General features: G+C 43.9%; 1 protein-coding gene and 1 non-coding gene across 2 annotated transcripts; both read left to right on the top strand.

Annotated features, from left to right (window-relative positions):
• The first annotated feature begins 1,232 nt into the window (after positions 1-1,232).
• Trnar-ccu (transfer RNA arginine (anticodon CCU)) lies at positions 1,233-1,305 on the top strand. The gene has a single exon. It is a non-coding gene; the product is annotated as a tRNA-Arg (tRNA).
• Positions 1,306-2,139: 834 nt separating this feature from the next.
• On the top strand, positions 2,140-13,535 carry LOC135092895 (another transcription unit protein-like). The gene is made up of 11 exons (XM_063991664.1): positions 2,140-2,261; positions 2,837-2,950; positions 3,679-4,491; positions 5,070-5,136; positions 5,666-5,757; positions 7,390-7,607; positions 8,347-8,549; positions 8,820-8,982; positions 9,723-9,938; positions 10,542-10,722; positions 11,387-13,535. Exons 1-11 carry the CDS (start codon positions 2,216-2,218, stop codon positions 11,821-11,823), a joined length of 2,550 nt encoding a protein of 849 aa, XP_063847734.1. The 5' UTR covers positions 2,140-2,215; the 3' UTR covers positions 11,824-13,535.
• Positions 13,536-15,000: the final 1,465 nt, after the last annotated feature.

Genomic DNA, 15,000 nt, shown 5'->3' with positions numbered 1-15,000 from the left:
CTTAACAAGACTGAGAGAGAGAGAGAGAGAGAGAGAGAGAGAGAGAGAGAGAGAGAGAGAGAGAGAATATGAAAGATGAAAATAAAGAGACATAAGAAAACAAGAAGAGGAAAGTGAAAAGAAGGATAAAGCTTAACAGTGAAGAGAGTGACAGACATACAGACAGACATACAGTGACAGACATACGGAAATAAAGGAGACAAAGAATGTGGTGGAAAGTAAGAAATGAGACGAGTGGTTAGCAGTACAACGAATGAAAAAAAGAAAAGAGAAAGAAAAAAAGAGAAAAGGAAGGAAAGTAAGAAATGACACGAACGTTAAGCAGTGGAGAGGATGATAAACCTAGAGAAAATGAAAGAAACAAACGGTAAACACAAGAACACAAGAACACAAGGGTTGTTGGTGCAGGAAGCCACCAGGCCTACACGTGGCAGTCCTTGTATGAACAATGCCTGCTTATCTGCACCTGTCATCCCCACCCCATGCATACATTTGTTTTTTTCTTTTAAAGCTCCTTAATGACTGACTAACAACCTGATTACTGAGTCCATTCCATTCATCCACCACTCTATATGAGAACCAATTCCTTTCTATCTCTTCTTTAAATTAAACTTCCTGAAACTTGAACTCGTTAGGGAAATATAGATGAAACAGAGGGGAGATGAATGCTGGAAACCCTTCAAAACTTAGCGACTCAGGGAAACTTAAATAGAAAACCATAAGCAAGAGTGATTCGCTGGTTACTACACGCTTGTTTGCCTCACTAACTACCACCACTTCATTAGTGATTGTTGTGTTTGATGACGCTGTGACAAATCAGGTTGTTAGTGGAGTCATTAGAGAGCTTTAAAAGATCAGATAGATGTATGGATGAGGATGACGAGTGGAAACATGAGGGTGTGTCTTATTCAGGGACTGCCACGTGTGGGCCTGATGGCTTCCTGCACCGGCCCTTGTGCTGTTATGGCAGTAATGGTGTTAAGTCTGATAGACCTAATTAGGCATGTTTTATTTAGGAACAGCCACGTGTAAATTTGAAAACACACCCCATATAATAAATTCTAAATAAAAACATCAAACAAATTAATCATACCCAATAATCATGAAAAGGCAGGCTGTAAGAGAGAACAATTGAAAAAGGCTTCTTGCACCAACACTTGTTCATACGATAACAGTAATAATTATAATAAACTCAAATAAAGTTTTACATACTAACCTTGTATTTCCTACCCGCCCCTGTGGCCTAATGGATAAGGCATTGGCCTCCTAAGCCAGGGATTGGGGGTTCGAGTCCCCCCAGGGGTTAAATGTTATTTTTTAACTCTCCTAACCTCACACTTGTTGCCATCATATCACTGCCCACTGCTTGCCTGTGTGCTGTGCTGTGCTGTGCTGCCTGCATGCTGTGCTGAGCTAGGGTGTGTTGTGTTCTGTGTGCGGGGTATCACACACACACAAACACACGCATGTACACTCACTGCCGCCCGCGCTTTGTTTACTTTCACCTCATACACTTTTCAAATTGGTGTACTTGATAAACAAGATTCATACAAAGCAAAAGAGACTCCATTCCATTAAAGATGCTATGTACATGTAAAAAATAACGCTGTAAAATTAAGTTAGGTTCATTTCAAGTATTTACTGGCAGCGCAGTAGATTCCGTACATTTTGAAACAATAAAAAACACAACATACAAAAACTGAACCATGAAGGCACTTGACACGTGAATCAAAACATGAGTTAGGTCATGGTATTCAAAATCCAAGTATGAAATATAGGTGATAACCCGAAAAATATAGGGAGAAAAAAAAAAAAAAAAAAAAGACAATTAGGTACCGTCCCATAAATATAGACTAAAATCATATAACCACAGAAAAGAAACGATCCACATTACAAAACCTAAACAAAAACACCCAAAGAAATTTATCACACACAAAAACCATGAAAGAACAGGCGATAAAGAAACGATTATTCGAAATAAACAAAAAAAAAAAAAGTTCCGTAAATATAAACAAAAACTACCCAACTAAAAAAAACACAAGATACAAATTATAAAATCCAAGCAAAAACAATCAAACAAATTTACCATACCTAAAAAATACAAAAAAAATATATAAGCTAGCAGATGAAAGATAGAAAATACAAATAAACCCAGATACCGTCCCTGGTTGGAGACAGGCCAGGTAGGCGGCGGCAGGTAAACAAACTAGCAAACATGGTGGCGAGGCGGCGTGAGGGAGCGGCCTTCTATACTGCAAATGGTAAGTACTGACACACCTAATGACTCTCTCTATACACCTACTTAAATATACGTGATAGAGGACCAAGATAATGCTATACAGACCCACGCAGCGTCTACTGAAGTTTAAATAACCAACCCCCGCCTGGTCCTCTCCCGGTAGCATTTTTGAGGCGTCTATATATTTTGTTTTTGTAATAGGGCAAGCAGGAGGACAGTCTGGGGTGTTATAGTGTGCGGGGGATTCTTGGGCTAGGTTAGGTTTGGTTGGGTTAGGTAAGGTTGGCAACGTAATATTAAATGTTTGACTTATGTAAAGTTTGGTTGGATTAGGTTAGCTGCGTTAGGGTAATTGATTTACGTAAAGTTTAATTTTGTTTTGTTGTCTTTGGTTTGTTAAGTTATGGTTTTGACTTTCCTTGAGCTGATTGCAAGTTTTTCTTATTAGTTTTTTTTTTTTTTTTTGTTATTTATGTGTATTCTTAATTTTCTGAGCATATTAAATTGGTTAAACCATTATTTACCTATATATTAGCATTTGTTTTACTGATTTACTTCCTTCTTCATTGTTTCCTTCCTCTCTCCCCTCCCCTGCAGACACCCTCCGCAGCTCCCCCACCAACTCAGACTCGGGGAGCAGCTCAGGCTCCAGCAGCAGCAGCAGCAGCAGCAGCCGAGCCAGCAGCAGGGCCAGCAGCAGGTCCCCTTCAGGTGGGTGATGCTGAGACACACACAAAAACAAGCAGAGGTAATACACACACACATATAAGAAGTAACACACACACACACACACACACACACACACACACACACACATATAAGAAGTAACACACACACACACACACACACACACACACACACACACACACACACACACACACACACACACACACATGGAGAGGTCATATCAGTCAGGATTGTAACAATAAATGAACAAGTGAACACAGACAGTTATTGAGGTGAGTGTTGGTCAGGCTGTGTGTGCTGCAGCTAAATAAACACAAAGGCTTTTGCTGCACCTTATAATCACCCATGCATCAGCTGCAGTGTGTAGACTGACAGGCTTCCTGCAGCTCCCCTCATGTCCTCATGTTTATATAGACACACTGGAGACATTCACTACCAACATTTACAAGTGCATACTGACTTTAAACATTGTACATTAGGCATTATGTTTTTTAATCACCCTGTGTTATTAGTATTGTGTAAATTATATATGTACTTTTAATGTATATGGCCTGTGGCTCTATTTAAGGTTATTATTATTATTATTATTATTATTATTGTTGTTATTGTTATTATTATTATTATTATTATTATTATTATTATTATTATTATTATTATTATTATTATTATTATTTAGCTTGACACACAAACACAGCCACAGGAGGCCACTATTCCAAGAGCACAACCTAACCAGTGCCCCCCACCCCCTGCAGGTAACCGCAGCCCCTCCCCTGTGAGCAGCCCCCGGCATGGCGGCCACACCCCAGCACGGAGTCAGGGCAGTGCATCCCCCCCCGGCAGCCCCCGGAGTGGCAGCAGCATGTCCCCGCGGCCGGCTGGTGGCTACGACAGGGGCAGCAGGAGCAGGAGCAGGTCGCCCTCACCAGACAGCAGACCAGGCTCCCCTCCAAGAAGCAGGACACCCTCCCCCGGTGCCTACAAGGGGAGCAGTGTGACCCCTACTGATCCCAGGAGCAGGGAGGTGAGCCGCTCCCCTGCCATGAACAGGTCGCCGGGTCGGGACACCAGCAGGTCACCAGGCAGGGACCGCAGCCGCTCTCCTGTCAGATCACGGTCTGCCAGCAGGTCACCGGTGCGCTCCAGGTCAGGAAGCAGGTCGCCGCCAAGATCCAGAACCCCCAGCAGGTCACCAGTCAGGTCACGCACAGGCAGCAGGTCACCAGTGCGATCAAGAACAGGGAGCAGGTCACCGCCAAGGTCCCGAACTCCCAGCAGGTCGCCAGTCAGGTCACGCAGTGGCACCCCATCCCCACCGAGGTCACGGACGGGTAGCAGGTCACCCCCCAGATCACGCACTGGCAGTAGGTCACCAGTAAGGTCACGCACGGCCAGCAGGTCACCGGTGGGGTCACGCGCGGGCAGCAGGAGTCCCTCAAAGTCACGCAGTGGCAGTCGCTCCCCAGCCGCCAGACACAAGTCATCACCGGCAGGGAGCAGGAAGTCTGGATCAAGATCACGGTCAAGGTCAAGGTCACCAATTGGCAGTGATGCTGAGGCCAAGACTGGTGAGGACGCCTCGTACCTTCTTTCTCTTCCTTCCTTTCTCACTGTATCTTCTATTATTTTCCTTTCCTTCTTTTCCATCCTTTTTCCTTCATTCTTTTTTTCTCATTGTATCTTCTATTTTTCTTTCCTTTTTTCTTTTTTTTTCCTTTCTTCTTTCCACACTTTCTTCATTCCTCCCTTCCTTCCTTCCTTCCTTCCTTCCTTCCTTCCTTCCTTCCTTCCTTCCTTCCTTCCTTCCTTCCTTCCTTCTCATTGTACTACCTTCAATTCTTCCTTTCTTTTAATTTTCTTCCTCACTTTCTTCATTTCTTTCTTCTCACTATATATCCTTTTACTATTGTTCCTTCCTTCCTTCTCTTTCATCTTTCATTTACTGTTCCTTCTCTATTCCTTCACTTCCTTCACTCCCTTTATACCTCACTGACCTGCATCCTCTGTGCGTGTGTGTGTGTGTGTGTGTGTGTGTGTGTGTGTGTGTGTGTGTGTGTGTGTGTGTGTGTGTGTGTGTGTGTGTGTGTGTGTGTTGTCATTACCAAATATTCAAGGTTGTGGATGAATTGATGCTTCTTTTGTACAGGTGATGGTGAAGGGCAGACCAAGAAGGAAGGCTCTGATGATGATGATAGTGATGTGGAGATTGGCAGGTAAACACACTTACTAATTTACCTATCATGTATCTTTGTGTTTATTCGGATAGTGACCGGTAAACACATGCACTAACACACTAACCTAACTCTTTCTTCACCTGTCTTTGTATGTGTATTGTGAGATTGGCAGGTAAAAACACAAACTCACATACACACACACACACTAACTAACACACACAGATACTTACTAACTTACTCTATTCTATCTCTATATGTGTATTCTAATATTGGCAGGTAAATGTACACACACACACACACACACACACACACACACACACACACACACACACACACACACACACACACACACACACACACACACACACACACACACACACTAACAAAAAGAAATCAAAACATAACCCAAATATGAAATAATGTAAGAAATTCAATTATAACTTAGTAAAATAATGTAGTTTGAAAGTATATACACACAAAAGGTATTCATCACTCAAAACACAGAGGTAGGAAGGGAAAAATTGATGTATCTTAGTGAAATGGTAATATCAAAACTTAACTTTCCCAGGAAGCGGAACAGAGCGGTGATGAGTGACGATTCAGACGCAGAGGGTGAGCCGAGGAAGAGGCCGAGGTCAGATGATGATGAGGATGCAAACAGTGAGTATGGCGTACCTCTCATCACCATCACTATCATCATGTCATTTATCATCAGTATGGCGTACCTCTCATCACCATCACTATCATCATGTCATTTATCATCAGTATGGCGTACTTCTCATCACCATCACTATCATCATGTCATTTATCATCAGTATGGTGTACCTCTCATCACCATCACTATCATCATGTCATTTATCATCAGTATGGTGTACCTCTCATCACCATCACTATCATCATGTCATTTATCATCCTTGCTTTTCATTTTAAGGATGGACGGCTGGGAATTACTGTATTTGACGGCTTATTAGATATGCGTTTTCTCCAAAAAAGTCACAGAAAATGAGCCTGCGTCTTATAAGGCCAAGGTTCAGCTTTGGGGCAGTGGCTTGTGGTGAGTCTGTGGCAACAGTGGCCCTTAAATCAAATCCCAAACATCTTTGCACATGTAAATAAAGTGATGGTCACTTCTGCACCACAACAGGTGTAACAGGTCGTACTTACCAGTAATTCACGTAGAATGACACCAGTCAGGAAGAAATTAAATGACAACGCTTACATTGCATGTACCAAAAACAAACTCGTGGTCAGTCACACAGCAGACCTGGCGACACACACAAGATTCACTGCGCTCCTTAGTGTGATGCCGTCATTCCTTGAGGCAAGACACATCATACAACTGAAATTGTGCCTATCTTTTAACATTCTTACCTTTCATATGTGCTCAACAAAAAACTTAAAGCTAATGAGAAAATATTGCTTTTTAGAAAACAGCTTACTGCCTAACAAAACAACAGATTTCATAAGTGAAGAGAGCGTCACGAGGTAGAGCGGCTCGTGGTGATGGTCTGAATATTTCAAATAAAAATACATTGTAGAGGATAAGGTAAATCTCTTTTCACACATGCTTTGAAAATGTACTCAAATATTACAACTAGAATTATGTGTACAACGGTGATAAAAAAAATATGATGTACAAACTTGATCATCCCCTCTGGGCTCAGACAATGTCACTGCCTACACCATGTTTGCTTACATCTCACACCAGGATTGGTCTAAGGACCAGCATTGGCAGGTCCTAGCAAATATTAAAGTTTTTGAATGTAAATAGTACATATGAAAGGGGTTCAAATGTCACGTGAAATTTTTCTCTCCATATTCAGAGCTTAAACCTGCATTTTTTTTATTTATTTATTTATTTTTTTTTTTAATGCTTTTCCAAAATGAGGTGTGTCTTATAAGCTGTCAAATACAGTACAAGTTTTTTTTTTTTTTTCCCATCATCACCATCACCACCACCATCACCACTATTTCCATTTTCATTTTTGCTTTTGAGGGTGTATGGCTGAGAATTATGAGCATTTTTTTCTTCTTGCACCATCAGCACCATCACCATCACATATAGACACATAGACCCCCTCTCCTCTCTCTCTCCCTCTCACACTTTACCTGCCCTCACAGTGTTAGGTAAATAGATAGACAGACAGATAGATACCTCTCCCCTCTCTTTTCTCTCCTCTCACACCTCTTCTTCTCTTCATGTTGTTCATTTAGATAGATATAGATAGATAGATAGATAGGCACCTTTCCCCTCTCCTATCTGTCCCTCTCACTCTCTCCTTCCCCTCACAGTGGGCGCAGAGGACCTGTTTGGCGATGCAGATGACATCAGCGAGGACGAGGAGGACAAGGCCAAGAAGCAGAAGGAGAGGCTGTCCAGGTCACGCTCAAGATCAAGGTCGAGGTCACGGTCCAGGACACCAAGGTCACGTTCAAGGTCAAGATCGAGGTCAAGATCACGGTCGAGGTCACGGTCTAGGTCTGGGTCACCTAAGCCAGTGATTCAAGAGGTGAGAGAGAGAGAGAGAGAGAGAGAGAGAGAGAGAGAGAGAGAGAGAGAGAGAGAGATTTAACATGCTGTCCAATAAGAATCTGTTTTATCTGAGTTGGCAATACAAACATTTTAAAATTTTGGGACATTTGCAGAATTTTTAAGATGGAAATGATATAAGTTGTGTCGTTTGGTGAGCCACACACACACACACACACACACACACACACACACACACACACACACACACACACACACACACACACACACACACACAGTTTCCAATCTTCTTTGCCGATCAACACCCAACACTCTCCCTTATCACTGTCACACACTCAGTTTTCCTCACCCACACTCCTCCATCACTTTTTACATATATATACTCAATTTTCCTCACCCACACTCCTACACACACCAATTTTCCTCACCCACACTCCCACAAAGACAATTTTCCTCACCCACATTCCCACAAAGACAATTTTCCTCACCTACACTCCCACAGATAATTTTCCTCACCCACACTCCTACACACACCAATTTTCCTCACCCACACTCCTACACACACCAATTTTCCTCACCCACACTCCTACACACACCAATTTTCCTCACCCACACTCCTACACACACCAATTTTCCTCACCCACACTCCTACACACACCAATTTTCCTCACCCACACTCCTACACACACCAATTTTCCTCACCCACACTCCTACACACCTATTTTCCTGCCACACTCACCCTCTGCCCCCCACTGCAGGACGAGGACAAGGAGGACGAGGGGCCGCCACCAGAGACAAGAATAGAGGCAGAAATTCCAAAGATCAACACAGACTTGGGCAGAGAAATTCACTTTATCAAACTCCCGAACTTCTTGTCCATCGAGACGCGACCTTTTGACCCCGAGCTGTATGAAGACGAGATAGAGGACGAGGAGACGCTGGATGAGGAAGGCAGGGCAAGGTGAGGCTGGGGGAAGGCTAGCAGTGATGGGAGGGTACAAGAGAGGGTTGAGTAGGTGAGGGAAGGGTAGAGAAGAGGGAAGGTTGGTAAGAGTAGGTCACTGAGGAAGGAATGGGGAGGAGAGGGTACAGGAGAGGGGTGGGGAGGTAAGGGAAGGGTAGGAAAGTGGAGAGATGGTGAGGGAAGGTAGAGAGAAATAGAGTAAAAAAAAAAAGGAGAGAGAGAGAGAGAGAGATCTAACCACTTCACTAACTCCACCTCCTCCACCAGACTGAAGCTGAAGGTGGAGAACACGATGCGGTGGAGGACAGTGTTTGACAAGGAGGGCAACGCAGTGAAGGAAAGCAACGCCAAACTGGTCAAGTGGTCTGACAGCTCCATGTCCCTCCATCTTGGCTCTGAGGTGTTCGACGTGTACAAGCAGCCACTACAGGTACGGGGGGGGAGGGGAGGAGAGAGGAGGGAGGAGGGGGAGAGAGGGGACACAGTGATGATAATAACAATAAGTTTCTAGCAGGTTGGTAAAGAACGATTAAGTTGTAAAAAAGGTGACACTGGCATTGTAAAATAAAGTAAACAGCTGAAAGAGGAGGAGGGAGAAAGGAGAGGTAAAGGAGGAAGGAGGGAAGAAGGTAGAAGGATGGAGAGAAGAGGCAGAAGAGAAGAAGGAGGAGGAATGATGGGGAAGAGGAGCAGGAGAGAGGAAGAAGGAGGAGGAGGAGGATGCAAGGCAATAAAAAAGAGGAGGAGAGACACAACAGTGAAAAGGAGGAGGAGGATGCAAGGCAATAAAAAAGAGGAAGAGGAGAAGAGAGACAACAGTGAAAAGGAGGAGGAGGAGGATGCAAGGCAATAAAAAAGAGGAAGAGGAGGAGACACAACAGTGAAAAGGAGGAGGAGGAGGAGGAAGGATGGGGAGAAAGGGCAGGAGAGAGGAAGAAGAAGAAGGAGGAGGGGAACATAAGACAGTAAAAAGGAGGAAGAGGAGGAGGAGAGACACAACACAGTAAAAAACCAGGAGGAAGAGGAGGAGAAGTGACACCAGACTCAATAAAAAGCAGGGAGGTCATAAAACAAAGAAAAGAAGGAAAGATAAAATTGAAACACTCAATAAATAACAAGGTACTTACAATATACCACCAGCACCACCAACACCCCATCTCATCCCCACAGGGCGACCACAACCACCTGTTCATCCGCCAAGGCACAGGTCTGCAGGGCCAGGCAGTGTTCCGTACTAAGCTGACCTTCCGCCCACACTCCACCGACTCCTGCACTCACAGAAAGATGATGCTGTCCCTTGCTGACCGCTCCCAGAAAATCAGCGCTGTCAAGGTCCTTTCCAGCGTTAGCAGGGACCCAGAGAGCAGCAGGGCGGAGAGCATAAGGGTGAGTAGCAGTAGTAGTAGAAGCAGGAAGGGTAGAGAGAGAGAGAGAGAGATGCTATTGAAAGGGTGAAGGATTTAAGGCAAGGGAAGAGGGATAAAGAGTAATGGTTGAGTAATAGGAGGAGGAGGTAGAAATAGGCGCTGAGAGTGGAAGGTGGTAAAGAGGAGAGGAGAGGAATGGAGAGGTATAGTGAATAGTAGTAGAAGAGAGGTAATAAGAGTAAAGAGAGAACATTAGCAGAAGGAAAGGAAAGGAAGAATGGGAAATAGAAGAGAGGGAGGAGGAAGTGAAAGAAGAGAGAAGATAGCATAACACTAGTAACCCATGCCACATAGAATAAACACAAATATATACAGAGCAAGAAAGCAAGAAAAGACAACAACAACAACAACAAACAAACAAACAAAAAGAGTAAAAAAATCTCATACCCTCACACAGCTTCTCTATCCCATTTTTCACACCCATCTATCTCACCTCCCCTTATCAACAAAAAAAAAACTAGCATCCTTTTCTCTCATCAACATTTAATACCTCTCTCCTTTCTATACCCCTTTTTTTCTCACACCTGTCACACCTGCCCCTTTGACGCCGCCTCACCCACAGAGGGATGAAGATCGACTGAAGGCCTGCATGCGAAGAGAGAACAAGCAGAGGAGGGTGAAGGAGAAGACATCCAACAGAAGCCTCTCTGCTAACTACCTTGAACCTGATAATTATGAGGATGAGGAAGAGGGAGGCATTTCGCTGGCTGCCATTAAGAACAAGTTTAAGAAGCAGAAGAATGGTAGGTGTTGTTTTGGTTTGGTTGGTTAGGTGGTGTGTGTTTTTGGTGGTGTTTGTTTAGTCATTGTCTTTGTTTTGTTTTGTTTTTATTTGCTGGTTTTTGTAAGGTTACGGTTACTGGTGCTGTTTGATTACTCTTTGTCTTATTTTTATGTGTCTTTATCCATTTATTTCTCTCCTGTGTTTGTTTCCTGTACATTTCCTGCTTTTATTCTTCTTTACTTTGATATATCTTTGTCTATATAACATTTTTTTTTCTTCCCCTTGTTTCTCATACATTTCTTCTTTTCCTTCCCTGTTCTTATTTCTTCATCCACACTTTTCCCTCTCTGGCATTTATCCATCTTGTTCTTCATTCTTGATTCTTTTCCTTCTTCTTTCTCTCTCCTCCCATCTTTTCCTCCTTCATTCAATCTTTCCTTGACTCACTCATCTTTTCCTCCATTTCCCAACCCATTCTTTCCCTCCCTTATCCTCCCCCAAAAAATTGTCCCCTCTCTGTCTCTCCCTCATTCTTTCCTTACTTGTCTCCCTCATTCACTCACTGTCATCTTCCCTCCCTTCCTCACTCATTCTTTATTCCTCTCACTCACTGTCACCCTTCCCTCCATTCATATCCCACCCATCATTACCTTTACTCACTCCCTCCCTCTCCTCTTCCACAGAGCGTGCTCCAATCTATTCCTCTGATGAAGAGTCGGACATTGAAACAGACAAGGCCAAGAGATTAGAAAGAGCCAAGCGCAACATCAAGGACTCAGAGGAAGAGGAATCAGGCTCGGGAACTGAGACCGAGGAGGAGGAGGATGAAGCGGAGGAGGCAGAGGAGGCGGAAGAGGCAGAGGAGGCAGAGGAGGCAGAGGAGAGTGGAAATGAGAGCAGGAAGAGTCGAAGCAAGAGCAGAAGTAGGAGTAAAAGTAAATCCCCAAGTCGTAGCCGCAGTAGGAGTGGCAGCAGGAGTCGTAGTAGGAGTAAGAGTGGTAGCAGGAGTCCCAGTGGTAGCAGGAGTGGCAGAAGCAGGAGCGGTAGTAGAAGTGGTAGCCGCAGTGGTAGTGATAGTGACAGGGGTGGCAAGTCTGGGTCTGGTTCGGACAGTGAGTGAGTGAAGGTGAAGGGTTGAAGGAATGATGGGGTGAGTGTGACATGTTAAGGAATGATTTTGAAGTGAGTGTGTGAGTGTGAGGGAAGGTGAGGTGATGGAAGGGATGAGGAAAATGAGGGAAGAAGTGAAGGAAATGATGATGATGAAGTGAATGAAGGAAATGATGATGAGATGAATAAATGAGTGAGAGGGAAGATGAAGGAAATGATGAGATGAATAAAGGAAAGAAAAGAAGAGGAAACAGGTGCAAAAAATACAAAAAAATGAATATAAAAAAGAAACAAGAAGAAAAAAGGAAAGGAAAATAAAAAAAAATATAAAAGAGAGAGTGAGAGAGAGAGAGAGGTGATGTTAATAGTTAATATGGTGATAGTTAAGTCAATAAACATAGAATTTATACCATTAAGACAAGACAGTGAAAGAGAGACAGACAAACAACAGACAATGAAAACAAAGCAACACTCCTGACCCACCAGTGAGTTGCCCTGTCTTGCCCCAAGTGTCTTCATTGTGGAAAGAGAAAAGATGAATTTGTAAACCTAGGATTGATTTAAGAACCACCAAGCTGAGGCAATGTGGTGAGGTGTGGTGGAGGTTTAAACTTGCAAAGAGGAAGTAGTTAGCAATCTACACTGTTCTTGAAAGTAAATGAAAATCTCAGCACTGTTAGACTTGAAAACTGTAAAAATGATTAGGTAAACTTCATGGTAATGGCAAAAGTTGTCTTAGGAATGAAGGGGTAATCAATAATTCTGATCTTTCAAGGGTTAGAACAGAGAAACATAAAATAAGGAAGCTGCAAGAAGCCATCAGGCCTACACGTGGCAGTCCCTGTGTGAAACGGCACCAGACAATATAAGGCACACTATATGATTTGTCTATCTGTCTGTCTATATACAAGGCTGGCAATCACACAGGGCTGCCCAGACAAAGCACCACACACACACACACACACACACACACACACACACACACACACACACACACACACACACACACACACACACACACACACACACACACACACACACACACACACACACACACACACACTCTTAGCCCCTCAGCCCCCAGTGAAAAGGGAGTCATGGACCACCCTACAACATGCCAGGAAAATAATAGTCTGTCTGTGCACCAGGCAGAGAGACCAAGCAAAACACTGTCAGATGTGAAAGCTGCAAGAATAATTAGGTACAATTTTATAGTGAAAATTGTGTCTTGAGGATAAATGAGAATTGAAGTCATTAATTCTCATCATTCAAGAAGTGTTGCAAAAATTATTAGGTACATGATATATTATAGTGAAGATTGTGTATTGGGAGTGAGGGAAGAATGTAAATAATGCTCCTCATTCTAGAATGGTGAGGTCTGGTCTTAACAGGATAATACATACTGTCTTCCTGCAAAACATTAAGGATTTGTTTTGTTTCTCCTACTCCACAGTCCTTAGCAAGTCTATGTTGTCACACCTCATCACACTGTGTCACTTTACTCTTGAACGTTTTGTATGTACCTCCATGTAGCCTTGGAAACCTTGCCATTATTGCAAGGTGTGTTTATCCTGACACATTACTGAAGCATTGTCTGGCTGGCCTGTTCCCATTCAGTACCCAGGTGTGTTGATTTGATGTATTGCAGAGTCGGCATTGTTTTATATTCAATGCTAATGTGTAACCTTTTGAGTTGAGAAATAGATCATACTGTATTTTTAATGGTGTATAAGTATGCCTTGCTCCCTACTGTCTGAAGTCAACCCCTGGGAGGTGGCATGGGCACACTTGGCAGGGCACAGAGGTGTATGAACCCTGTTAGCGTGTGAGGCACCCCATAGAGAGTATCTATCTGCTGTGGTCTCAGGAATGGAGTAAGTGCAGGGTAGGGAATAGTCTCAATATGAAGGGGCAGGGATGAAAACAGTGTGTGCTGTGGGGCCTTGCTGTGGGTGTGTGTGGCCGGCTGTGGTGTGCCTAAGCTCCTGGGGTGTGGCACGGTGCTCCATCAGACTGTTCCTCTCCCCCAGGGGCTGATGGGACTAAGAGTGTGTGTGTGTGTGTGTGTGTGTGTGTGTGTGTGTGTGTGTTGCCTTGTCTGGGCTGCCCCATGTGGGAATGCTGGCCTGGTGTGTAGATAGACTGGAGGAAGGGATAGTAAGATGATAGGGTGCTCTCTCTCTCTCTCTCTCTCTCTCTCTCTCTCTCTCTCTCTCTCTCTCTCTCTCTCTCTCTCTCTCTCTCTCTCTCTCTCTCTCTCAGGCAATGACAACACAACTGGATTTAGCACCTGCCTCTCCCTGCCTCTTACCTGGCCAGTCCTTACCTGTCTTTCCAGTCCCTCACTTTAATTAGACTGGCTGAAGATGATTATGAAAGGTGTGTGTGTGTGTGTGTGTGTGTGTGTGTGTGTGTGTGTGCAGTATGATAACCTGATTTATGTTTTTATTTGATTCTCTCTCTCTCTCTCTCTCTCTCTCTCTCTCTCTCTCTCTCTCTCTCTCTCTCTCTCTCTCTCTCTCTCTCTCTCTCTCTCTCTCTCTCTCTCTCTCTCTCTCTCTCTCTCTCTCTCTCTCTCTTAATAAGGGGAGAAGCTTTGACTGAAAAATATTCTTGCAAGACAAAGAAAAATTAGAGAGAGAGAGAGAGAGAGAGAGAGAGAGAGAGAGAGAGAGAGAGAGAGAGAGAGAGAGAGAGAGAGAGAGAGAGAGAGAGAGAGAGAGAGAGAGAGAGAGAGAGAGAATTGATTCCATATAAGGGCATGTCTGAACCTGTTTTTGCTGGTATGAATGAAAGGCTTGGCAACCCCCTCCCCCCTTCCCCATTCCCCTTCCCCCTTCCCCCCTTCACCTCACCCACGCCCGTTGCCCTAACCCCCTTCCTCCCCCCAATGAGAGGTCAAGTCGAGATATTTGTCTGGGTCTTGCCTCGCGTGGGATGCTGGGAGGAGGAGGAGGAGGAGGAGGAGGAGGAACAAGAGAGAAATGTGGAAGAAAGGTGTGAAGAAATTAATGTCTTAGAAGCAACAACAGCAACAACAACAACAGCAACAACAACAACAACAACAACAACAATAATAATGATGGTGATGGAATTTGTATCAGCTCTCCTTCTATTCCAGGTCACCCCAGCATTCATATTTCTCATCTCTCCATTTGTTTTTCTCTCTTCTCCTCTCCCTTCCTGT

This window comes from Scylla paramamosain, chromosome 41 (assembly GCF_035594125.1).
Source record: "Scylla paramamosain isolate STU-SP2022 chromosome 41, ASM3559412v1, whole genome shotgun sequence".
Lineage (NCBI taxonomy): Eukaryota > Metazoa > Arthropoda > Malacostraca > Decapoda > Portunidae > Scylla > Scylla paramamosain.
The sequence above is the reverse complement of the archived record's forward strand: the minus strand, read 5'-3'. Positions and strand labels throughout refer to the sequence as shown.